Here is a 22,719-nt window from a genome sequence, read left to right as displayed (position 1 = left end):
TCTTAATGTATACCCAGAAAAATGTGGACATTGGTGTTTTGGCTGAAAAATTTTCAGACGCTTTCCAGGCAAAAGCAAGGGAGTTCTTGGTATCTAAGAATGATGAAATGGGACAAAGACAGACTCTCTGGACACTTCTTTCCATCTATATTGATGGTGTTCAAGAAGTGTTTGAGACAAGCCAGTGTTTGCATCCCTCCCATGAAAAACTGCTTAATGATGGATTTAGTATGCTTCTGCCAGCTTGTCAAGAACCTGAACTTAGGACGGTACTGCACTTTCTACAAGCTGTTCTGGCTAGAATCAGGTATGTTTTCTAGTAATGTGCTTATTTATTAATTTGTTTAATATTGTCACCTGTGTTGATTCTATATGAAAGTTTTTCTTTTGACCTAATCATGAAGTCCAAATGTAGAGAGAGGAGCTGGTTTTATTAGTACATTGGCATAAATCAGTAGTTTTCAAACTTCTTTCAACAGTAGTTCTTTAAGAGAAAGCTTATGTGCAAACACATTAAGCTTTGCACGGAGCAGCTCTGGTACAGTCCCAGAGCTATGCCTTTTCACCCCTCCTTTCCTTTCTTTCTTTCGTAAAAGAGTATTATTACCTAGAGGTATGTTTCAGATATTCTAAGCAAGACCTGAGCTCAAATCTAAAGTGGCTTTTACTGAAACGTATATAATTTATTGCCCATATGATTTTGGCCACACAGTACCATTAAAAAAAGTAAGTTTCTTTAAATATTTTGCTACAGAGTTATAGCTTCAACTGCCTCAAATACTTGCAACTAAAACAATTTATTCTGAGATTAAAATGGGATTGTTCTATTTTAATGCCAATCACCTATACAAAATTTAAGTTTTAAGATCCACTTAGATTATACAAATGTGCAAATGCACTCAGATCCGAACAATAATTAAGAGAACAGTGGTAATGAAATATATTTTCTTTTAGGCCTTTTTCACATAACACTTTTATCTTCAAAGTATATGTTCTTAACAAGTTAGATGGTACCACTCATTGTAGTTAGTCACTGTCTCTGAAAAGTTAGGTAAAAGTTATGTATAGAAATACTTTATTTTTTAAATTATGTCTGAAGTTAATGAACAGACAGCTTTCCTCTTCCTAAGACCACATTACAAAAGTAGCATCTGTTTTTCAAAGGTACTAACTTGACAAGATTTCCAAATTATGGAAATTTATTTATTGCCAGTTTTACTTATTGTTAATTTACTTAATGTTGGTCTGTGTGTTCATACTGATTAATCCATAGGTTTTCATTCCTTATTAGGTTTTGTTTTATACAGCTTTACTGTTTCTCTGCACTCATCAGTTTAGGTTCTAAAGGTTTATCCAGAGTTCTTGATCAGACAGTCATCCCCTTATTCCCTAGGGTCAGATATATTAAAGTGACAGTCTTAAAGCTCTCAAATTTTTGGACAGATGGATGGATGGAAAGTAAATGAATAACCAACTTTATTAGAAGAAGCTTTTACTAATTCTGGATCTTCTCTATGAACTGTTTGTTTTTAGTCTAGTAGAGTTTATTAAACATACTTTCCCAAATGTCAAATTAATTTTATTTGTACAATTTTTAAATAAATGTAATTAGTATTTCCCTGTGTTTCCTGGACAAAATTAGAAAATTTGTACCACTATTTCTGGCACCATTATTGGTTTATTTATATTTGTCTGAATATATAAAACAGGTAGGAAGAGGATTTACTGGCCTAAACCATCCTGGTGATGAGGAACTATAGCCCCCAAAAGCTATAGGGGCAAAGGAATAGAAAATGAAGTATGGGCATCTTTGGAAGAGGTAGTCATGGAAACCAAGTGTCAGAATCTGTACATTTTTCTGCTTTTTCTATTGAAGATGGATAAGTACCTTTTAATCAACAATTGCATTTTTTTTTTTTAATTTTTAAAGACAAACTTTATTGTCCTCATAATGGCCTTTTCTCAAGGATTTAGTAAGAGAAAGGAAAAAAATTCTGGTATCTAAAGATAAATTAGAACAGTTCCATATTTTGGAGGAGAGGAAAGGAATGATTTAGAGCTGTCATTTTAATAACAGTAGTATATGAAAAGGGTTGCATTACTTCTTACATAGGCTTTTTAAAAAACACACACACAAAGATTCATATCTCACAAATACTGTTAGTTTAATTTTCTTAGAAATCTGGAGAAATCTTTTTGTTAAAATTTTCTTTAAATTGCAAATATATTGTTATTGGTAAAAGAAAAAAATATGAGGTATAAGGTGACAAGTAAAAGATCCTTTTCCCACCTTTACTCCTATATTTTCAGCTAGAGGTGAATTTGTCTCAAAGGAGACATTTGGCAATGTCTGAAGGTTTTGATTGTCACACCTGGAGGCTGGGGGTTTGCTACTAGTATCGCCTAGTACCTAATGGGTAGAGGTCAGGGATACTGCTAAACATCCCACAATGCATAGGACAGAACACACAACCAGCCTCAGTGGTACTGAGGTTGAAAACATTGATCTACTTATACTCCACAAAAGTAAAAATGGTTTCTTACAGAACCTTACAGATTTTTTCTCATTTATAGGCATAAAACACAAAATGGATAATCTTTATTCTTCAACCTCTTCACTTAGTATTTCCTCATTAGCTTTCCATGTTAGTATGAGCCTAATTCTTTTTAGTCGCTGCTTTAGTATCTTATTATATGTATATACTAAACTTTATTTAACCAATCCCCAAATAATGGATATTTATATTGTTTAACATTTTATGTTACTAGAAACACAGTTTTGCTTATACATCTTTATACAGGCATTTTCTGTGTACTTGGGAAGTATATCTATAGATTAATTCCTAAGCATAAATTGGCATATGTGAATTTCAAATGTGGATGGATATTACCAGATTCCCTACAAAATTTTTTTGCACCAGTTTTCACTCTTCTTAATAGTGTAGAACAGCGGTTCTCAACCTGTGGGTCGAAATCCTTTGGGGGTCAAAAGACCCTTTCACAGGGGTCGCCTAAGACCATCGGAAAACACATATATAATTACATATTGTTTTTGTGATTAATCACTATGCTTTAATTATGTTCAATTTGTAACAATGAAAATACATCCTGCATATCAGATATTTACATTACGATTCATAACAGTAGCAAAATTACAGTTATGAAGTAGCAATGAAAATAATTTTATGGTTGGGGGTCACCACAACATGAGGAACTGTATTAAAGGGTCGTGGCATTAGGAAGGTTGAGAACCACTGGTGTAAAAGAAAGTATTCTTTCTCATTTTTATTAGATTAGTGATTGGAGTATATTTAGAAAGCATGTGTTCTAAGATAGTAAATACAAAAGTCTGCTAAAACTGTTAATGGAAGCTTGGTAATAGGAGAATTTCAAAATGGAAATACAAAGAAAGTAATAAAATGGGAAATTATTTTTTAAAATTTCGTATTAATTTACTAATTTCTTTTTGTCTTTAACCTCCTAACTGGAACTTGGTTGGTCATTCTTCAAAAGTGGTAACTAGAAACACAAGAATAATTCTTGCATTCTTTAAAGATGTTCAGTTTACAAATACTATCTCATTTATTTCTTTATTAACCATATCACCCCTTTTTATAGATGGAATGAAAACTTGGAGACTTTTTATGACTTCCCTAAAATAAGGCCATTAAGTTTCAAAATCGGCAATCCGACCTAATCCTTTATACCACAGCCACCTTCTTATACCATCTTTATAATAGTTCACAAATAACCACAGAGAAATTAACCATACCACTACATTTGTTTAAAAAGTAAGAGATAATTATATGAATGAAATCTGTAAAATGTTGCAAACCTGAAAGTATTACCACTACTCATATAACGTAGGTTTACAATTGTGAGTACACAAACAGTTTATTTTTGTATTTTTTTTTATTATTGTGTTACTAGAGGCCCAGTGCACGAAATTTGTGCATTGGGGGGATGGGTCCCTCAGCCCAGCCTGTGCCCTCTTGCAGTCCAGGAGCCCTCAGGGGATGTCCGACTGCCTCTCCCACCACCCGCTGTGCTTTCTAGCTGTGAGCCTGTCTCAGGGCTTCTGGCTGAGTGGCACTTTCCCTGTGGGAGCGCACCGACCACCAGGGGGCAGCTCCTGCGTTGAGCGTCTGCCCCCTGGTGGTCAGTGCACATCATAGCAACCGGTCGTTCCGCCATTCAATATGCATATTAGCCTTTTATATAGGACTAGAGAGGCCCAGCGCACGATTAAATAGTGCAGGGAGGGTCCCCAGCCCTAGCCCCCTGCGATCAGGGCCATCTTCTGCCTGTTCGCCAGCCCCCAGGCCAAACGCCACCTCCACCGCCAGGCTGTCAGGCCATTGGGATTACCAGCTCATCCCTGGCTGGTCTGGGGCTCAGGCCTTGGGAAAGTGGGTGCTGGAGACTTCACCTCCATGCGTGTGTGCTGGGTCGGCCGCTGATGGAACGCGCTGCCTGCTCAGACCTCTCAAGCGGGTGCCACTGCTGCCACTGCTGCTGGAGCTTGAGGCGCTGATGGAGGCTGTGGGGCGCTCCCGCGACCTACCTGCCCTGGCGTGAGCAGCCCCAGCGGGCAGCGCATTCCATCAGCCACCTGCCCAGCATACGCACATGGAGGTGAAGTTGCCAGCGCCCACTTTCCCGCAGGCCTGAGCCCCCGAGCACCAGGGGATGGATGAGCTAGTGATCCCAACAGCCTGACAGCCAGTCTGGTCTCCTGCCACCCACCCCGAGGACTCAGTGCGTTCCTGCCTGAAACCTCGCTGCCCTCGGGGGAAAGCACAGCTGTTGCCAAGATGACCCCTGCAGGACTGACTTCCTTCTGGTTGGTCGAGCCTCGGTTGTGATGTTACAACCAGGGCTTTTATATAAATAGATAGGATTTTTGATACGATCTACTGTAAACCTATTTTTGTTCTAACATGTATACTTCTGAGTGTTTTTGCCTTTTATTTTTGCTACTAAAAAAGGGTGGATGCTTATTGGGGAACTTTCATTACTATGTTTTCATAATTTTGCAAGTTGCTATTGATTTTTTACATTTTATTGATTTTTTACAGAGAGGAAGGGAGAGGGATAGAGAGTTAGAAACATTGATGAGAGAGAAACACCAGTCAGCTGCCTCCTGCACACTCCCCACTAGGGATGTGCCCTTGACCGGAATCGAACCTGGGACCCTTGAGTCTGCTGGCCGATGCTCTATCCACTGAGACAAACCGGTTAGGGCAAGTTGCATATTTTTTTAATGAGTCATTAGTTGGCAAAAATCACAGAGGGGTGTGGAGACAAGTAAATCACATGTTATTTATAATAATAATTTATCTTTGGTTTATTAGCACTTGCAACCATCCTAGCTTTCATTTCTTGTAATAAAAACAAATATTTGCTCTTTAAATTCAATTTCATAGAAGTCCTTTAGCATTAAAAGGAGTGTTGGAAAATATTGCTTACAAGTATCTTGGAAGCTATAAAACAACTCTGTTAATCCTGGGGATCACTATTCAGAAGTACAGAGGTAGGAATCAAGAAGACATAATGAAGAGTGCCAGTTATATAAGGTGAAAGTAAGTTTACATTTATGTTAGGAGTATCTTTTAACTAGAACTGGCTTGAGTTTATAGTTTGCTGTCATCTTGAGCCGGGGGCAAGGAGTATGATGTTGATCTTTAAGACTAACCTATGAAAAAAAGGCAGATGTTTATGTTGATATTGCCTAATTCCTTGCACAAATGTTTATTTTTGTTTTTTATGCTGTTCAACTGTGATTGAAAACAATTGCTGTAAATGTATATCAAATCATGTATAACGTTCATTGCCAAAATTATAGATCAGTTTTAATAGAAGGAAGTATGAGGTCAGTGTGTGAATAAGAGTGGTGAAATAGTGTCCAGGTCGTTATTAATGCTGTCACAGGCACTGTCATCTTTTACATTTCTGAAGCTTGTGTAGTAATTTGCACACAGTTCTTCAATGAGACTAATTATTATCCTATCTAATAATAGACAAAGATTGAAATTAACCGTACCTCCGCTACGCTTCCCATGGCTAATCAGGGCGATATGCAAATTAACCACCAACAAAGATGGCGGCCAGCAGCCACGCAGCTGAAGTGAGCAGGAGGCTTGCTTGCTCCAGTGATGGAGGAAGCCAAGGTTCCCCGCCTGCCACGGACCAGCTCTGAGCTCTGAAAGCAACAATGTTTCAATTATAGAAGCTAAACAAACCCCAGAAACCTGCTTTCAGCGGGCCGTGGCCTCGGAGCTGGAGCGGCAACAAAGTTTCAATTGTAGAAGGTAAATAAATCCCAGAATATAAAAAAGAAAAAAAGGAGAGGCTGGGAGCTTCAGTCGCCCGCGGGCTTGGCCAGCCTGAAAACCCTCAGCCCCTCATCCAGACTGGCCAGGCACCCCAGTGGGGACCCCCACCCTAAAGGGGGTGTGGCCAACCTGAAAACAGCCATCAGCCCCTCATCCAGGCTGGCCAGGCACCCAAGCAGGATCCCCACCCTGATCCGGGACACCCTTCAGGGCAAACCAGCTGGCCCCCACCCATGCACTAGGCCTCTATCCTATATAGTAAAAGGGTAATATGCAAACTGACCCTAACAGCAGAAAGACTGGGAATGACTGGTCACTATGACACACACTGACTACCAGGGGGCAGACGCTCAATGCAGGAGCTGCTCTCTGGTGGTCAGTGAGCTCCCACATGGGGGAGCTCTGCTCAGCCACAATCCAGGCTGATGGCTGCCAGTACAGCGGTGGTGGTGGGAGCCTCTCCTGCCTCAGCAGCACGAAGGATGTCTGTCTGCAGCTTAGGCCTGCTTCCAACTGGCAAGTGGACATCCCCCAAGGGCTTTCGGGCTGCCAGAGGGATGTCTGATTGCCAGCTTAGGCCCAATCACCCAGGGAGAGGGTCTAAACCAGCAGGTGGTCATCCCCCGAGGGGTCCCAGACTGGGAGAGGGCACAGGCTGGGCTGAGGGACCTCCTCCTCCGAGTGCTCAAATTTTTGTGCACCGGGCCTCTAGTATATAATAAGAGGGGCTGTGACTTATACAGTTTAATTTTATTCCATCAATCTTTAGCACTTCCAAGGTAGATATTGTCAAGGCAGACTTCCTTTCAGTTTGGAACCTTTTGGGGAAAGGCCCCAGAGATCACTCAGGATTATTTACCTTAAAGGAAAGAAGGAAGCATGGGAGACAGGGGAAACAGGAGAAAAAGTCCTTCAGGTATGTGATCATAGATATGTGTTCCTAATTTCTTCCCAAATCAGGAGGCTCATTGAAGATCTTGCCATAGGAGTCTTTTGGGTATGCTATAAAATTATTACTTTTAATATTATTAGAAAGTATGAAAACATTCTGGATATTTGTAAAGCATAGGCTTTTCCCCCTTCTTTTTTAAGTTAAGAACACAGCTAAATTCTTTGAATTTTGATTTAGACAGGGAAGATGGGTTACATAGATTGATGATATTTATTCCAGGCTGCATCCCTGACAAGGGGAAGAATGAAATACTTTACCTTAGCAATCTCTTCTGTTTTCAAATTCAGGTGGGAATAGGTACCAGTCCTTGCATAAATATGTGTGCAAGATGTGTGAGTCTGTATGTTGAACAGGGTAATAGTTTTATAACTGTATGACAGAGAAATTACAGGTAGGCAGGGACTAAGATCACTGATTAAGGGAGAAGCGGCTCCCTCTAGGCTGTTAAGAAATAATAACTTCATATGCCACTTTCTGCTAACTGGAGTTGATGGCTCACCAGAGCATTCTTTATTGCTGATTAAGTAGCATTATGAAAATACTGACTTGGTTATGTTAACTAAATGCCTCTGTGTGTAGAACTTCGAATGTCAAATAGTTTTAGCAGTCGTCTTTAACATTTCACATTACCTTTCTGGAATCACATTTCTAGGTCTCACTTGCTGTTATTTGAGGTTAATGTAAAAATGCCAGTCTTTCGTTTGTGGAGTTAGGTGTAGCCAAAAGCTTTTCTTTAATTATATCCGTTCATGCTGCTATAGTTAAGGGTCTGTCAGCATTTCCATTATAGACCTCCATTTTCAAGGTTTTATAACATAGCTATGAAAATTAGCTTTGGGCAAAAACTTGACATACAAGGTCTCATGAGATTCTCCCTCCTCCCCATCCCCCTTTTTCATTTTTACTGAAGTAAGGGTGAGTGATTTCAAAATGCCTTTTGGCATCTGCAAATATCATTTGGAGTTTAAAAAGAAACAATAAATTTTCAGGCTTTGTATCTGTTTGTTCTACCACTTAAAGGGGGTTGTGGACTTATGAATTTAAGCCAAATGGATATTGATCAACTGATAACCTATTTTGTACTAAACAAGAGTCTAGTTTCAAAGAAGTCTAAAGGCAGCTGAAAACTTATCAAAAATGTTAAATGTTGAGGCTAAGAAATAGTTCAAAAGGAATTACCTTTTTTTGATACTCTACTCAAGTACAACTTCTTAAAAGATTAAAACTCCTTTTCCTGGCTCCAAAATACATTTTGAAAATAAATGTATTTTTAAATCCCTTTTCTTCTTTTCCCTTGAGCCTAGAAGGTCATCTGTTTGTTATATATTTGTTTTGACATTTGGGATGGGTGTGTGTGTGAGTATGCACACATAAAATTCTGTTTATTATTTCTCTCAAATATTTTCCATATTTAATAGTTCTAGTTATTTTAACCTTTATTGTATAGTATTGTTTATTCAAGACAATTTTTTACATCTTCAGTGAGAGAACTGGGGGTTATCTAAGTAGGGAAGGAGGTAGCACAAAAGGAAATAGTCTTATGAGGGTCTGCTCTATGCCAAATAATTTACATGATTTTTCAGGAAAAATGGAAAGGAAAGTTTTGACTGCATGCATGCCTTTTCCTCCTTTTGTTATTGGATGCACTATTAGTCTGAATGGGTTACAGCTTTTAATTATTGAAGAATAGTTTACAATAATACAAATTTGAAACTGGATAGGATTTTTTAAAATAATTGAATTATGAGTTATTTGCATATAGTTTTTTTTAGTATATCCCAGATTTCCCAAAGTACCTGCTCATGTGCAGTTTCTTTATCATCTATATATGAATATAAAATGAAAACTTCCACTCCTACATGCTAGTTACATAGGAGTTCCTTGGTAGCTATACCTCGATAGTGGCTACTATGGTGGACAGATCTCTCAGACAGCACTGACTTCAAGGCTGCACCCATCCAGAATGTGGATCATAACTTCGCAAATGCATGGTTGTGTTCTTTATTTACTGCTTTTTTATTTTATGTGAACAATATAATTCTTTATTCCAACTTACCTGAAAATATGTATGCTTGTCCGTGTGTCCTTAGTCTTGAATATTCTTTCTTCCCTTTGAATTTAACACTTTTTCTCTAATGTCCTTTATTGCTTTCTACGTCGTGTTGTGATTGTTTTTTACAGAAGATAAATTTATTTTTTAAATTTATCTTATTGTTGAAAGTATTACAGCTGCCCCATGTCCCCCTCCCTCCCCCAAATGACCCTCTATGTTTCACCCCCTCCCCCTCTCAAGGCCTTCTCAGCACTATTGTCTGAGTCCATGGAAAAGATGCATATTTATTAAACAAATTATTATTTAACAAATCCAACTAATATTTATGAGTGCCTACTTAGGTAGCAGGCATTATAGGCACTTGGGGTACATCACTGAACCAGTTAAATGCAGCATATCTGGTATGCACTCATGTATTATATGAAAGATATATTGAGAAAATAGAGAAAGGTACTTATTTAGATGAGTGTTCATTCCAACCATACGTCTTCACCATTTTAAAAGCATTTTACTATTTCAGTTACTCAGCATTATTTGATAATGATTTATACTTGTTCCTAAATTTTACGTGCTTATCCAACAATTCTAGCCAATATTCACATGAAAGTACACAACAGTATCTGTGTAGCCAGGCTATAGGTTTAATGCATAATCTGAATTTCACGGCATGTTTATTGCCTCCTAAGGATCACTGGGCATAAGGGACCTCCAGAGAGATGCCAGGAGTCCATTCTTCTCAATTAATTGAAAGATTTTTGGTATTATTGAAAGATAAAACTCATGTCTAGCTGAAAAAATTTGGACCATTTTTATTATTTTATTTCACCAATTCAGTAGTTATCACCAGACTGTTCTCCCATTGAAATATAGCAACACATGGAGTATAAGGGGCCTTTGAGCTTTTCACCTTGTTTGGGGGAGTTTTCAGAACCTCTCCATTGAGGCTAGTTTTACAGGAACACTTTGAATCTCAAAGTAGAGATCATCTGTGTTTGGATTGTATTGGAAGCAAGGTCTTTGGGAGAGAAAACAGAAGTAATGAAGTAGAGGAAGTATCAATAAAATAATATATGACAGTTCCCAGAATGAAAGATTTTTTTATTAAAAGGGCCTATTGAGTGACTCCAGTGCAATGTAAGAAAATAGACTCACAATAAGGCACATCGATGTGAAATTTAGAGTGCTGGGTACAAAGAAAAGGTACCAAAGTATCCATGGACTTCTTAGTCTTCTCCACCTTTCTTAGTCCTCTATTTTTTTGTATTTACTGTATTTCTAGTCTTGTTATCTCCAGTTATAATCTAGGTCAGATCTAATATGTAAAACCGCAGTTCCCAGTAATTACAAAATTAAAGAGTCGACTAGAGCTTTATATTAGATTTTCTTTTGACAATCACTTCTGTTTTTAAGAAGTAGGTGAATGCAGCTTTATGGCCTCTGATAGTTGTTCTTCAAGTTTGAAGTTACTGAAGATCTGTGTTTTTTTTTCTGAGATGAATCAGTAAATCCACCTCTTAAAATTAGAGAGGAAAAAAAGGGAAGGGAAGAGTAGGGAAAGAACACTGAAATATAAATTGAAATGAAGAACATTGGGATGAAAGGACGAGGAAAACCAGAAATATACTCTGTAAAGGAAACATTTCATTCTTCTGAAGTGGATCAGCTCAGTTGTTTAGGGAATAGAAGTGCCATGATTATTTTCTGTACCAAGCACTGGAATATTTCTCTTTGGCAAATGGTAATAAATCAAAAGATGTTGGGGTGAGGTGAAAGCTACTTTCCCCAATCTTATTTATGTCACAGTAGTTTCTTGTCTGAACCCCATGGTTCACAATAGGTATTTAGACCCCCCAGATCTTTGAAGCTCTGGATGAAACTCAACAATGAGTTTGTAAGAAGGTATTGCTACTTTGTTCTTTCATGGCACCACACTGCTCTGCTTCTTCAACCAAAGACATGTTGTCATAATAAATATTTAAGAATGGTAAATCCCATTCGTGACTGGATTGCTAAAATTAACTATCAGCTGTAAAAACAGCTGAAATTGTGATGTCAGTAAGTGGACCCAGGCTAAAGAAATTAAGATAAATTGCTATTGTGGCTTTTGGTAATAAAAGGGAAATAGAGGAAGCAAGTAATAATTTAAGCTTTTATGTCTAATAAGTGTAGTGCTACTAGATGTGTTTTTTAATGATGCGATATGTCAGTGAGGGAAGGAAACCTATCTCCTAATTATCCCATTAATTATTTTTGGATTAATAAAACCTCCAAAGGCACTATAAATTGTAGAAAAAGTATATTCATTATAGTTGTAAAATATTTCTAGCTATCTTCACCATCTTCTGGTAATTACTCTAAAGTTATTTTCTTTAACGTGTTTCTTAGCATCAAAGTACATATTTGTTTCATGATATGAATTTACTTTTGCCACTGTATGGCCTATAAGAACAATTCCTTACCTTTCTCCATGTACCTTGTGGAGTAGGGTGAGTAATTGCTCTGTTTCAAATTTTATTTATATTTTAACAAAATTGAGAACAAATATAAAGAGTGAAACTAGCATTTGGAACTCTTAATTTCAATAGTTTCTTCTTTACCTTACAAGATATATATTTTTCTCTCTTTAGGATATCTCTTGTCAGATTTAAGGCTTATTTAAAATGAAAAGAAAGCTGGAGCAATTTTCTTTATTCCATTTCAGTCTCCTAAGGTCTCTTTCCCCCTGGTGAGCTCATAGCAACAGGGGGGTTTAAGGGAATTCAGCTTTCTGCAAATTAATGTCTCACATCATGAAAATTCAGGACTTTTTTTTTTTTTTTTATCTTGAAAAGTAATACAGTGAGTGCGAGTATTATTTCTTGCCAGCGGGTGGAAGATGAATGATTTTGTCACAGTTTTACTGCTTGATGAGCAGTGTCCTGAGGGTCAGGCTTAAGTCTGTGTCACTATGCTGCTCATTACTCTTGAGCTAAATAAGGGCTGATTGGATCTAAATTGCCTAGCACATGGGCCACAGATGAGCTCAGTGAGCAGGGGATGACCTGCTATTCAGTCTGGGAGTAACCCCGGTGTGCAAATGCGGCATTAGAACACCGTGGGAGAATGAGAGGCTACCGGCTGCTGCCAGCAAAAGAAATCTAAATGTAAAAACTCTTTGATGCTGTGATGTTAGAATTTGAAATGTAGGAAGTGACAGGTTGATGGTACTTATCAGCTTTGGCTGGATTAGAGAACAGTGTCATCTTGCTTATATAATGACAGAAGAATGAAGCCAGCAGCTAACTACTGTGCAGAGGAGAGCCGCCACTGTTGCCTCCGCCAGTCCTTGCTGCCTCCTACTGGCAGTTTTCCTGGAAGCCAATATAAGAGAATGAATAAAAGACCCTCCTCAGTGGACATCCAGGAATTTGGGACTCTGGTCATGAAAAGCTGCCCATAGTAAGATGCAAAGAAAAGTCTATGATTTTAGAGCATATTCAATAGCAGGTGGCTTTAAAAAAAATCATTATTGGAAAATTGGTTGTTTCAGAATTTTCTAGTTTACCCAGAATTAATCCATTTATGAAGTGAAACTACCCAGAGCAAGAAACCCCGGTCTACTCTTCCTGGAACACTGTTCTTTCATGGGGCCTCAGTTGGGTTGGTTGATCTCTCAATTATATATTTTTATCAATAATGGCATTTTACTAACAACTAATCTTCAAAATCTAACAAAAGATTGCCAGCCACAGTGTTAGCACAGTTTGAAAGATACCTGATAAAAATACAAAGTGAAAAACGCCCCTGATGATGTAGCTTATGCTGCATAAATCTCCCTTTTAGGGAAAGGGATGGAAGGAAAAGGTTTCTCACACAAGTCAAATTATTTTTTTAAAAACAAAATTCAGAACAGCCCTATGATATGAGACCTCGTTTGTTTCATTTTATTCCTGCCGTTGTAATTTCTTTAAAAAAAAATCAATATTAGGCTATCATATGTTTGTGATATAAATTTTTAAAATGTAGACAGGTTTATTTTAAAGTTACTTATCTAACCTTGCTGAGAGAACTACTATTGATAGTTTGTTACAGCCTTCTAGATATCTCTTATTTCTATATATTTTTTAAATCCAAAATTGGGATTAAATACTGTTAGTGTCTTGCTTTTCTCACTGAATATGTCATTGATGGCTTTTCATATCAGTGACACCTACAACATTATTTTTCGTGGCTTCATAATATTCCACTCTGGGGATACACCATAGTTTACTTGACCATTCCTTATTGATGAAAGTGGACACTGTTTTGAAGTTTTTACTATTAAATACAAAGCTGTGATGACTGTCTTTATGTGTCTCTTGGCAGGGTTCATGGGTCCGGTTGCATAAACGGCACTGCACAATTCCAGGGTGCCATTTACAGCATTCTAATGAGGCTTAGATCTTCTTGAACATGTTTGATTATGTGTGGAAGCTCTTTTTTAAGTGATTTGGTTTAAAATACAGGATCTTAGGTATAATTATTTTTTAAAAATTGAGAGCCATATTTTAATTCAAGGTTTATACAGACACAACACACATATATACATAATTACATTATATCTACAGAGAAGCAAATTTTTACCTGGTTGAAAACTTTAGATTAGAAAAATAAATTTAAAAAATTGTCATTTAGAACAAAACTAGTTCTATATGTTGAAAACATAGTGATAGAAAGCTTCTAGAATTTGGGGTAAAATGACAGGTAAAACTTCCCCAGAATTAAAAAAAGAATTTTCCTGCATTTGTCAGTATAGGTTCCCTACTGTTTCCTTTAAGCCTCTTTTTTCTTATTATTAATATCAAATATGAACTAAAGTTTTAAATATAACTCTAAAGCACTTGAAGGTTCTAGAGAGAGTTTTTAATACATTTCTTTTTTATATTATCAAAATTCATGTATTCTGTTAAGAATATAAATAATGCAGCCCTAGCCGGTTTGACTCAGTGGATAGTGTCAACCTGTGGACTAAAGGGTCCCAGATCGATTTCGGTTAAGGGCACATACCTCAGTTGCAAGCTCGATCCCCAGTCCTGGTCAGGGTGTGTGCAGGAGGTAAGAAGTCGATGTATTTCTCTCACATCAATGTTTCTCTGTGTCTCCCCCTCCCTTTCTCTCTCTCTAAAAAACAATAGAAAAATATCCTCGGGTGAGGATTAAAGGTAGAATATATCTAATCTAATAAAAGAGAAACATGCAAATTGACCGTACCTTTGCTATGCCCCAAGCCACGCCCAGCAGCCAATCAGAGCGACTATATGCAAATTAACCCAACAAAGATGGCGGCCGGCAGCCACAGAGCTGGAGCAAGCAGGAGGCTTGGTTGCCCCGGCGATGGAGGAAGCCAAGCTTCCCGCCTGCCCTGGCCTCTGTGGCCTCCGCTAAAGGCAACAGTTTCAATTATAGAAGATAAATAAATCCCAGATACTTGCTTCCAGCCAGCCTCCACTGGGAGCTTGGGTGGCGGGGGCCGTGGCCAGCCTGCATACAGCCATCAGCCCCTCACCCAGGCTGGCCAGGCACCCCAGCAGGGACCCACACCCGGAAGGGGCCGTGGCCAGCCTGCAAACAGCCATCAGCCCTTCACCCAGGCTGGCCAGGCACCCCTGTGGGACTCCAACCCTGATCTGGGACACCCTTCAGGGCAAACCAGCCGGCCCCCACCCATGCACCAGGCCTCTGTCCTATATAATAAAAGGGTAATAGGCAAATTGACCCTAACAGCAGAACAACTGGGAGTGACTGGTCACTATAACACACACTGACCACCAGGGGGCAGACACTCAATGCAGGAGCTGCCCCCTGGTGGTCAGTGTGCTCCCACAGGGGTAGTTCTGCTCATCCACAAGCCAGGCTGACAGCTGCCAGTACAGTGGTGGTGGCGGGAGCCTCTCCGGCCTCTTCAGCAGCGCTAAGGATGTCCGACTGCAGCTTAGGCCTGTTCCCCGCTGGCAAGTGGTCATCCCCCGAGGGCTCTTGAGCTGCCAGAGGGATGTCTGACTGCCAACTTAGGCCCAATTCCCCAGGGAGTGGGCCTAAGCCAGCAGGTGGTAATCCCCCAAGGGGTCCCAGACTGCGAGAGGGCACAGGCCGGGCTGAGGGACCCCCCGAGTGCACAAATTTTTGTGCGCCAGCACTCTAGTTTATATATACTCTTGTATATATAAACTAGAAGCCCAGCGCACAAAATTTGTGCACGGGTATGGTCCCTAGACTTGGCCTGCAATCAGGGCCATCTTCCCCGGCTGCCAACAGCCAGCCCAGCCCCCCACCGCCACCCACCCCCAGTTTCCTGTTCACCATTGGGCAGTAGGAGCCTACTGGCCGGGGTTGGGGGAGGGGGATGTACCAAGAGGTTGGCCGTTCCCACCCACTTGCTGGCCCTGTCTCCCAAAGCTGATCGCCCTCTTTGTGGAGCAACCAGCAGGGTAGGGGCCTTGACCAGGCACTGCCGGTGTCCGCAGCCACCCACCCCCAGTGCCCCATTCCCTGTCAGGCAATCAGAGCCTGCCCGCCAGGAGAGGGACTGAGAGGTTGGCCAGTAGGCCACGATTGGGTGATCGGGGCCTCCGGCTTCGGGCAAGCTCCTGCATTGAGCATCTGCCCCATGGTGGTCAGTGCGCATCATACTGATCAGTCATTCCGCCGTTCGGTTGATTTGCATATTACCCTTTTATTATTTAGGATAATACAGAAATATATGTTGCAGAAACTAAATGTCATTCCTCTTCTAAATCTTCCTCCCACAGAAGGAACCACTGTTAACCCTGTGGAGAATGTTCTTCTAAACTGTTGTTGCTTCTTCTTTTATCCACAGTACTTTTTTTACCACCTCTCTTATTTTAAGTAGGAAAAATGAGATTGTACCTTGTAAATTTCTACAACTTCAGTTTTCTATGAAAGATGAGAGACATCTCTGTCTGCACAAGCATTGTATAAGGCTGCATAGTATCTTCTTTTATAACTAGAGTCCCAGTGCATGATTCATGCACAGGTGGGGTCTGGTCGCCTGCCCCAGTGGGGGCCGATTGGGGCTGGGCTGGCAGGGGGGAGGGGCTGGCTGGGGGAGGGGCCATGGACAGTTGGCCAGCCGGCCCTGCCCCTTATCGGGGTGGAGGGGCAATGGGGGGTGGGCCGGTGGTGGGGGAGGGGCCGCAGAGGTTGGGATGGGCTGATCGGGGCCCCAATCCGGCTGGTTGGTCACCTCAGTGCGCATCATAGCAACTGGTTGTTATGGTTGCTTGGCTTTTATATATATAGACTAGAGCAGTGGTTCTCAACCTGTGGGTCGCAACCCCTTTTGGGGTCGAACAACCCTTTCACAGTGGTCGCCTAAGACCATCGGAAAACACATATATAATTACATATTGTTTTTGTGATTAATCACTATGCTTTAATTATGTTCAATTTGTAACAATGAAAATACATCCTGCATATCAGATATTTACATTACGATTCATAACAGTAGCAAAATTACAGTTATGAAGTAGCAACGAAAATAATTTTATGGTTGGGAGTTACCACAACATGAGGAACTGTATTAAAGGGTTGCGGCATTAGGAAGGTTGAGAACCACTGGACTAGAGGCTCGGTGCATGAAATTTGTATACAGATAGGGTCCCTAGGCCTGGCCAGCGATCAGGGCTGATCAGGTTCCCTGCCTCCCGTTCTCTTCTTCCTCCTCTCGCCGCCCTTGCACCGCTACTGCACGGTTCCCCCACCTCCCCCTTTTCTCACCACCCGTGTGCCACCACTGTGCCATTCCTCCCTCCTCCCCACCTTCTCTTTCACTCGCCACCCGTGTGCCAGCCGGAGCCTCCCTTAGGACCCCCCTTGCCTGGGACCATCCACTCACCTGCTCCACCATCCCACCACAGTCCTGCTCTCATCGGGGCCCATCAGGGCCGGCAGTGCCTCCACTGCCGCCCGCTGCTAGCACCGTGTCGCCAACATTCGTCATGTACCGCACCGCCCCCTGGTGGTCAGCACACGTCTAACTCCTGGTTGGTCAAACTCCTACCCGTGGGGACAATTTGCATTTCAGCCTTTTATTATATAGGATAAACCTTAATTTATTTAACTCCAGTGAACATTGAGGAGCTATAAGCTATACATGATTTTAAATTGGCTGTGTTCTTGTACCTATCGGATTTTCCAAGATCCTCATGAAAATTTGGTTTGCTCAATTTATTTAACTGGGATATTAGTGTTCAATTTTGTAAGTTATTAATATATTCAACATCAAAACCAGCAGAACAGATTTCTACTTCTGTAATTTAATATGTGTGAATTATATATGGAATAATTAATTTCTTGTGCTAATCGTAAAAAATATTACTGTATTTTTCAAAAGGTTGCAAATGTGAATTTTAATCCTGACTGCCACTTCCTTCCACCTTATTCTTCAGCAAGTCATGTAATTTCTTTGAACCTCAATTTTTCTAATCTGTAAAATGTGTATAATAATACATATTTCAGAACTGGGTTGAAGAATACAAGAGATAATTATATGTCAGATGTCTAGCAGAGTATCTAATGATGGTTATTTTCCTTACTGTTTGTCCATCGTTCCAGAGAAGTAAATGTATAAATTTAAGATCCAGAATTTCTCTCCAAAGTAAAAATTTTTAGAGCACCATTCTGAAAGAGTTCAGTGGTATCCCCCGAAAAGAATACTGCTTATCCTTGAAGTAAAAGTATACATTGCTCTACTTTCTTGGTCATGTCCCTCCTTCCCCAGTTTTTTCTTTTGGCTTTGAGAATTCTGGTTGTATTGATTTTGTGCCTGTGTCTGAAACAGAAAACTGTATTTTTAAGTCAGTACAGCCTTATTGAGAGCCCAGTAAATACCTGTTGTGGCAGACTTTGTGCTGGTGTTAGAGAAAATAGAGACACATGAAATCAGATCACTGCTCACCAGTGCCCCACGGTGTAGTGAGTCAGACATATAAACAAATAAGATACACTGTGATCAATAGACAAACATTGAAAAAACTCTTCTTTGTCATTTACAGAATTTAACTGAGATTTCCCTATATAAAATAAAGCTTGTGGTTCTATGGCAATAAGTCAGCCACTACATCACATAGTGATTGGTGGCAGATGTGTTAGAAGGGAGCTATTAGAAATCTTTCTTTTGTTTTACATCTACTTTTTTCCTATTTTCATTCTCTGAAACTTTAATGTCCCGTCCCCCCCAATTATTTACTTGTTTTATGTAGCAGGAACAAAATAAAAAGTTTTTAAAAAGACTTTTATTAAGTGCCAGCTTACAGTGCTACAAATACTATCAAATATTTTGACTTTGGCCAATAATTGGTGATTTTTAGTTATACATTGAAAAACAACTTAGTTGTTAAATATTGAGGTGGCTACCTTGTACATGATTTTTTTTAGATAGAGGCATAATAATCAAGTTTTAGTTTATTTCTCAGCAACATATTTGATGAGGGCTTCTTATATGTGAGGCAGTTTGAGTTCTCATTTTCCTATGCCTTAGCTGAGAAGAAAGATTTGAAGAATTCCAAATTTTAAGTAAGTAGGTTGAGTGGGAAAATCGTAAGTGAATAGATATTTTTTTGGATGCTGTATGTGGACTTTTCTTACCTGGTGCTAGGTAGGACATGAGAGAGGCACCAGATATTCTGTAGCTGAAGATACATGATACCACACACAATATAAAAAACATTAAAGGGAATTGTAGTAATTTAGTAAATGGGATTATGCAATAACATTTATTGAGCCTTACTAGTGCAAGACACTTCTTTGTGTGCAAAAAGATATAGGCTCTTCTTAGGGAAATAATTTTTTAGTAAACAAGACAAATGTAAATGTAGTGTAGTTCAAAGTGAAAATTAATGAATAATGAATACTATAAGGTATGTCATTCATCAGTAGGAGAAAGGGAAGAGAAGAGACAGGATGAGAAAATTAGGGAAGATGTATGAAATAGATGGCATTTGAACTGGGTGTTGTAGGAGAAATAGAATTTACAATTGTAATAAGGAAGGAGACTGCCAGGAAAAAGGATAGGAGAGGGCTCTTGAAGGTGGGATATAAGAATGGTAGTTATATAAGTTGTTGAAGATTGGGAAGAAAATGCTAGGAAAAGAGTGATAAAAAAAATTGGAAGTTGGAAGGGGTTAAATGTTTTTTGGGGGCTGATGAAGAATTAGTCTGATGAAAGAAGAGGACATGGACTTCAGTAGAAGGACAACACCAGATTATGAAGGGCTTTGAAATTAGGGCAAGAATATAGATGTGGACGAGGATGAAATCAAGGACTACAGTCAGTCCTCGGGTTACCTCGGAATCGACTACGTCGTTTTGTGGTTACGTCACCATCTCCCATTTATTTATAAAAAAAGAAGTTCCGTCATTTCAACGTATGTACATATGTGCTTTATTTTTTTTATTGTTTATTTACCACAAGTAAAGGTCAGGAATTGTTACCTTTTAAATTTTTTTTACTGTTTCACTTCATTACTGCTGTGTATGTGCTCCATGTGAGTGACGTAGGTGCTTATGTAGGTGGGTTCCGACTTATGGCGAAAATCGCATTACGTCGCGCTGTAGGAACAGATCTCTGACTTAACCCGAGGACCTACTGTATAGGTCAGTGATGGCGAACCTTTTGAGCTCGGCGTGTCAGCATTTTGAAAAACCCTAACTTAACTCTGGTGCCGTGTCACATATAGAAATTTTTTGATATTTGCAACCATAGTAAAACAAAGACTTATATTTTTGATATTTATTTTATATATTTAAATGCCACTTAACAAAGAAAAATCAACCAAAAAAATGAGTTCGCGTGTCACCTCTGACACGCGGGTCATAGGTTCGCCATCACTGGTATAGGTTTTAAATAGAGGGACATGAGAACAGTACTTTAAATACATCATGTTTTCTTCTCCCCCCACTGAATCATAAGCTCCTTGAGAAAAAGATGTTACCAAGTACTTTTAATCCCCTTGCCTGAAATGTTCCTTGATTCCTTCTCTGTCTGGGAAGCATACTTCCTTTCAGGTGTATGTGAAAAATGCATTTCTCCTGTGTAGAGTTTCCAGGCTCCCCAGGCAGAGCAACTGGCTTCCTCCCTGGGGTACCCTGTACATAAATGTTCATCTTCTTTGCTAGAATGGTATTTTTTGAGATCAGTGAATATGAGAAGACTCTTTATATATTTATTTTCAGCATTAGGTATCCAGTTAAAGTGCCTGACATACAGGGTTGCTTAATAAAGTCTTTGTTGAATGAATGAATGAATGATAAGTACATAGATAGTTCTGGCAGAAATATGCATGATGGATTGAAAGGGAACTTGAGGCTAGGACACCAGGTAGGAAGCCATTGTGATTAAAAAAATAAAGTCTAATCCAGAAATATATTTTAAAAAAACCTAAAAGTAATTGTAATGATACATTGTGGTAGAAAAGGGTTGTATTAAAAAGAACTAAAAGTAATTTAAAAATACAATATGGTAGGGAAAGAGTTTAGAAGTCTGGACTAACTGATAAAGGAAAAAAAGACAAGTGATGATCTGATGGCTCAGGATGGTGCTCTATAGTCAGACAATAATATTTAAGCAACATTTTGAGCAATTAGGGAAATTTTAGATTTGGCTAATGTTTCCAGACTGCTAAAATTTTTCATTAATCCTGTAGTCTAGGATTTCTCTCATTGGTGCTATTGACCTCATTGCCCTAAGGATGTCAGAAAACTAATATCATGTTGTTCTGTCTATTTCAGCCGTATAAATGCAGAAGTTGGTAACTTTCAATGACTTCATATACGCGCACAGTTCTCTCCTTTGTTTATGTCATTTTGGAGGGGATAGTCTACATTTGAGGCCTAGCTCTTCATTTTGGTATTCCTTCAGCAAGCCAACTATGTATCTGTTCTCTCTTCAATAAGAGAAGGTCCTGTGGATCTATGGGCAGGGTTAATTAAGCCTTGGGGCAGTGCTTGTTAAAGATCTGATGAATAATCTGCCCGTGACTCCAAGACTCTGGCATGACCAGTGTATTACTCCTAACCAAAAGGGGGTGTGGGGGAGCTCAAGTGAGCCCTTACTTTTTAGCTTCTGAAAGTTCCTTTTTGAAATGGGGCATGACCTTTAACAGATGGATACATTTGTTTGGAAATAGAGTTCCCACAAATACTACATTTTTGACTCTAGCCTAGCTTGAAGTGCCGTGGTTTCACCTGTGCTATATAAAATACTGTAATTTTAAAGATACTGAATGTTTTATCTTGGACTTTACTTGTCTTTAATTTAGCGTTAGGTTATTTTTTTATTTCTTGATGGGAAATAAAGAACTCCAAGGAAATGTTAGCACAATTTAAAAACTTTTCAATTACTGCTGTATTAAATCTTTAAAAAGAGTAATTTTAGATAATTGTTATTCCATCTAAAATCTAAAAGTTAGATAGTATCTAACCTTATCACACCCCTTGTGTAAGTTTGGCATGGTCATGAGAACGGATGTTTAGTGGGGGTGTTTTTCAACCATTTTTATGCCACATTGAAAATTTTATTCTGTTTATCTCTTACCCCCTTCAGAATACATCTAGATGCTTCATTTTCTTTTGAGGCAAGTTAGAAATGAGGTGTTGAGAGTTTTGGGTTGGTTTGGTTTTAACAAAGAGAAAACGCCTTTTTCCCTTCCTCAGAGTATACTTTGATAGGTATATAAGTTGATTTATGACAAGAATTATGATCTATGCAAACTCCATTGAATTTCTTAGTCTTCTGGAAGATTAAGAATGTAAGGATATAAAATAGAATTTTATTTTATTATAGTTCATTGTAAAAAATGTGCTAATGTAGTGCTTATATTGAAACTTTTAGTTTTGGTAATAATGTAAGTCCCCTTTGGAAGATGTGAAATGTAAGAAATGTTTTCCTTTCACTTTACTGCAGGTGGCATGTGTATGCACATGTGGGGGTTAGCAGAGACCAATTTTGAATACTCTAGCCACATTTTTTCTTTTTTTACCTTCTGTTAAATGTATTCTGCAGATTGTGCTTCTAGAAAGGTAGTGGGGAGTGTGGTAAGAGAAAAGTAGAGGAATTAAAAAAATCATTCCAATAAAATGGTTTAATTTATGCCTCTGCAGTTAAGCAGTGCTCCTGGTTAACAGAAATACCCTTCAGCTACACGGGATTTTGAAGGGTTGGAGGGCACTCATTTGCACATAAATAGCCATTAACTGATAAATTCCCAGAGGTCTCCTGTTGCATGTTGGTGGTTCTGACCTACTTAGTTAGCTTAAATTTGTTTTACAGAATTATTATAATTCTATCCTTGGTACTTAAACTTTGTGATTAATGCATGCCTCACAATACAATTAAAATATAA

The 22,719-nt window shown here is 39.1% G+C and overlaps 1 protein-coding gene across 1 annotated transcript in view; it reads left to right on the top strand.

Moving 5' to 3' along the window:
* MMS22L (MMS22 like, DNA repair protein) overlaps positions 1-22,719 on the top strand; it is a 105,529-nt gene that overhangs the window by 37,417 nt on the left and 45,393 nt on the right. Inside the window, exon 13 of the mRNA XM_023759754.1 lies at positions 18-307. Coding sequence (XP_023615522.1) covers positions 18-307 — 290 coding nt within the window. The remainder of the gene's footprint in view (positions 1-17; positions 308-22,719) is intronic.

Source organism: Myotis lucifugus, unplaced genomic scaffold (assembly GCF_000147115.1).
Source record: "Myotis lucifugus unplaced genomic scaffold, Myoluc2.0 scaffold_161, whole genome shotgun sequence".
Lineage (NCBI taxonomy): Eukaryota > Metazoa > Chordata > Mammalia > Chiroptera > Vespertilionidae > Myotis > Myotis lucifugus.
The sequence above is the reverse complement of the archived record's forward strand: the minus strand, read 5'-3'. Positions and strand labels throughout refer to the sequence as shown.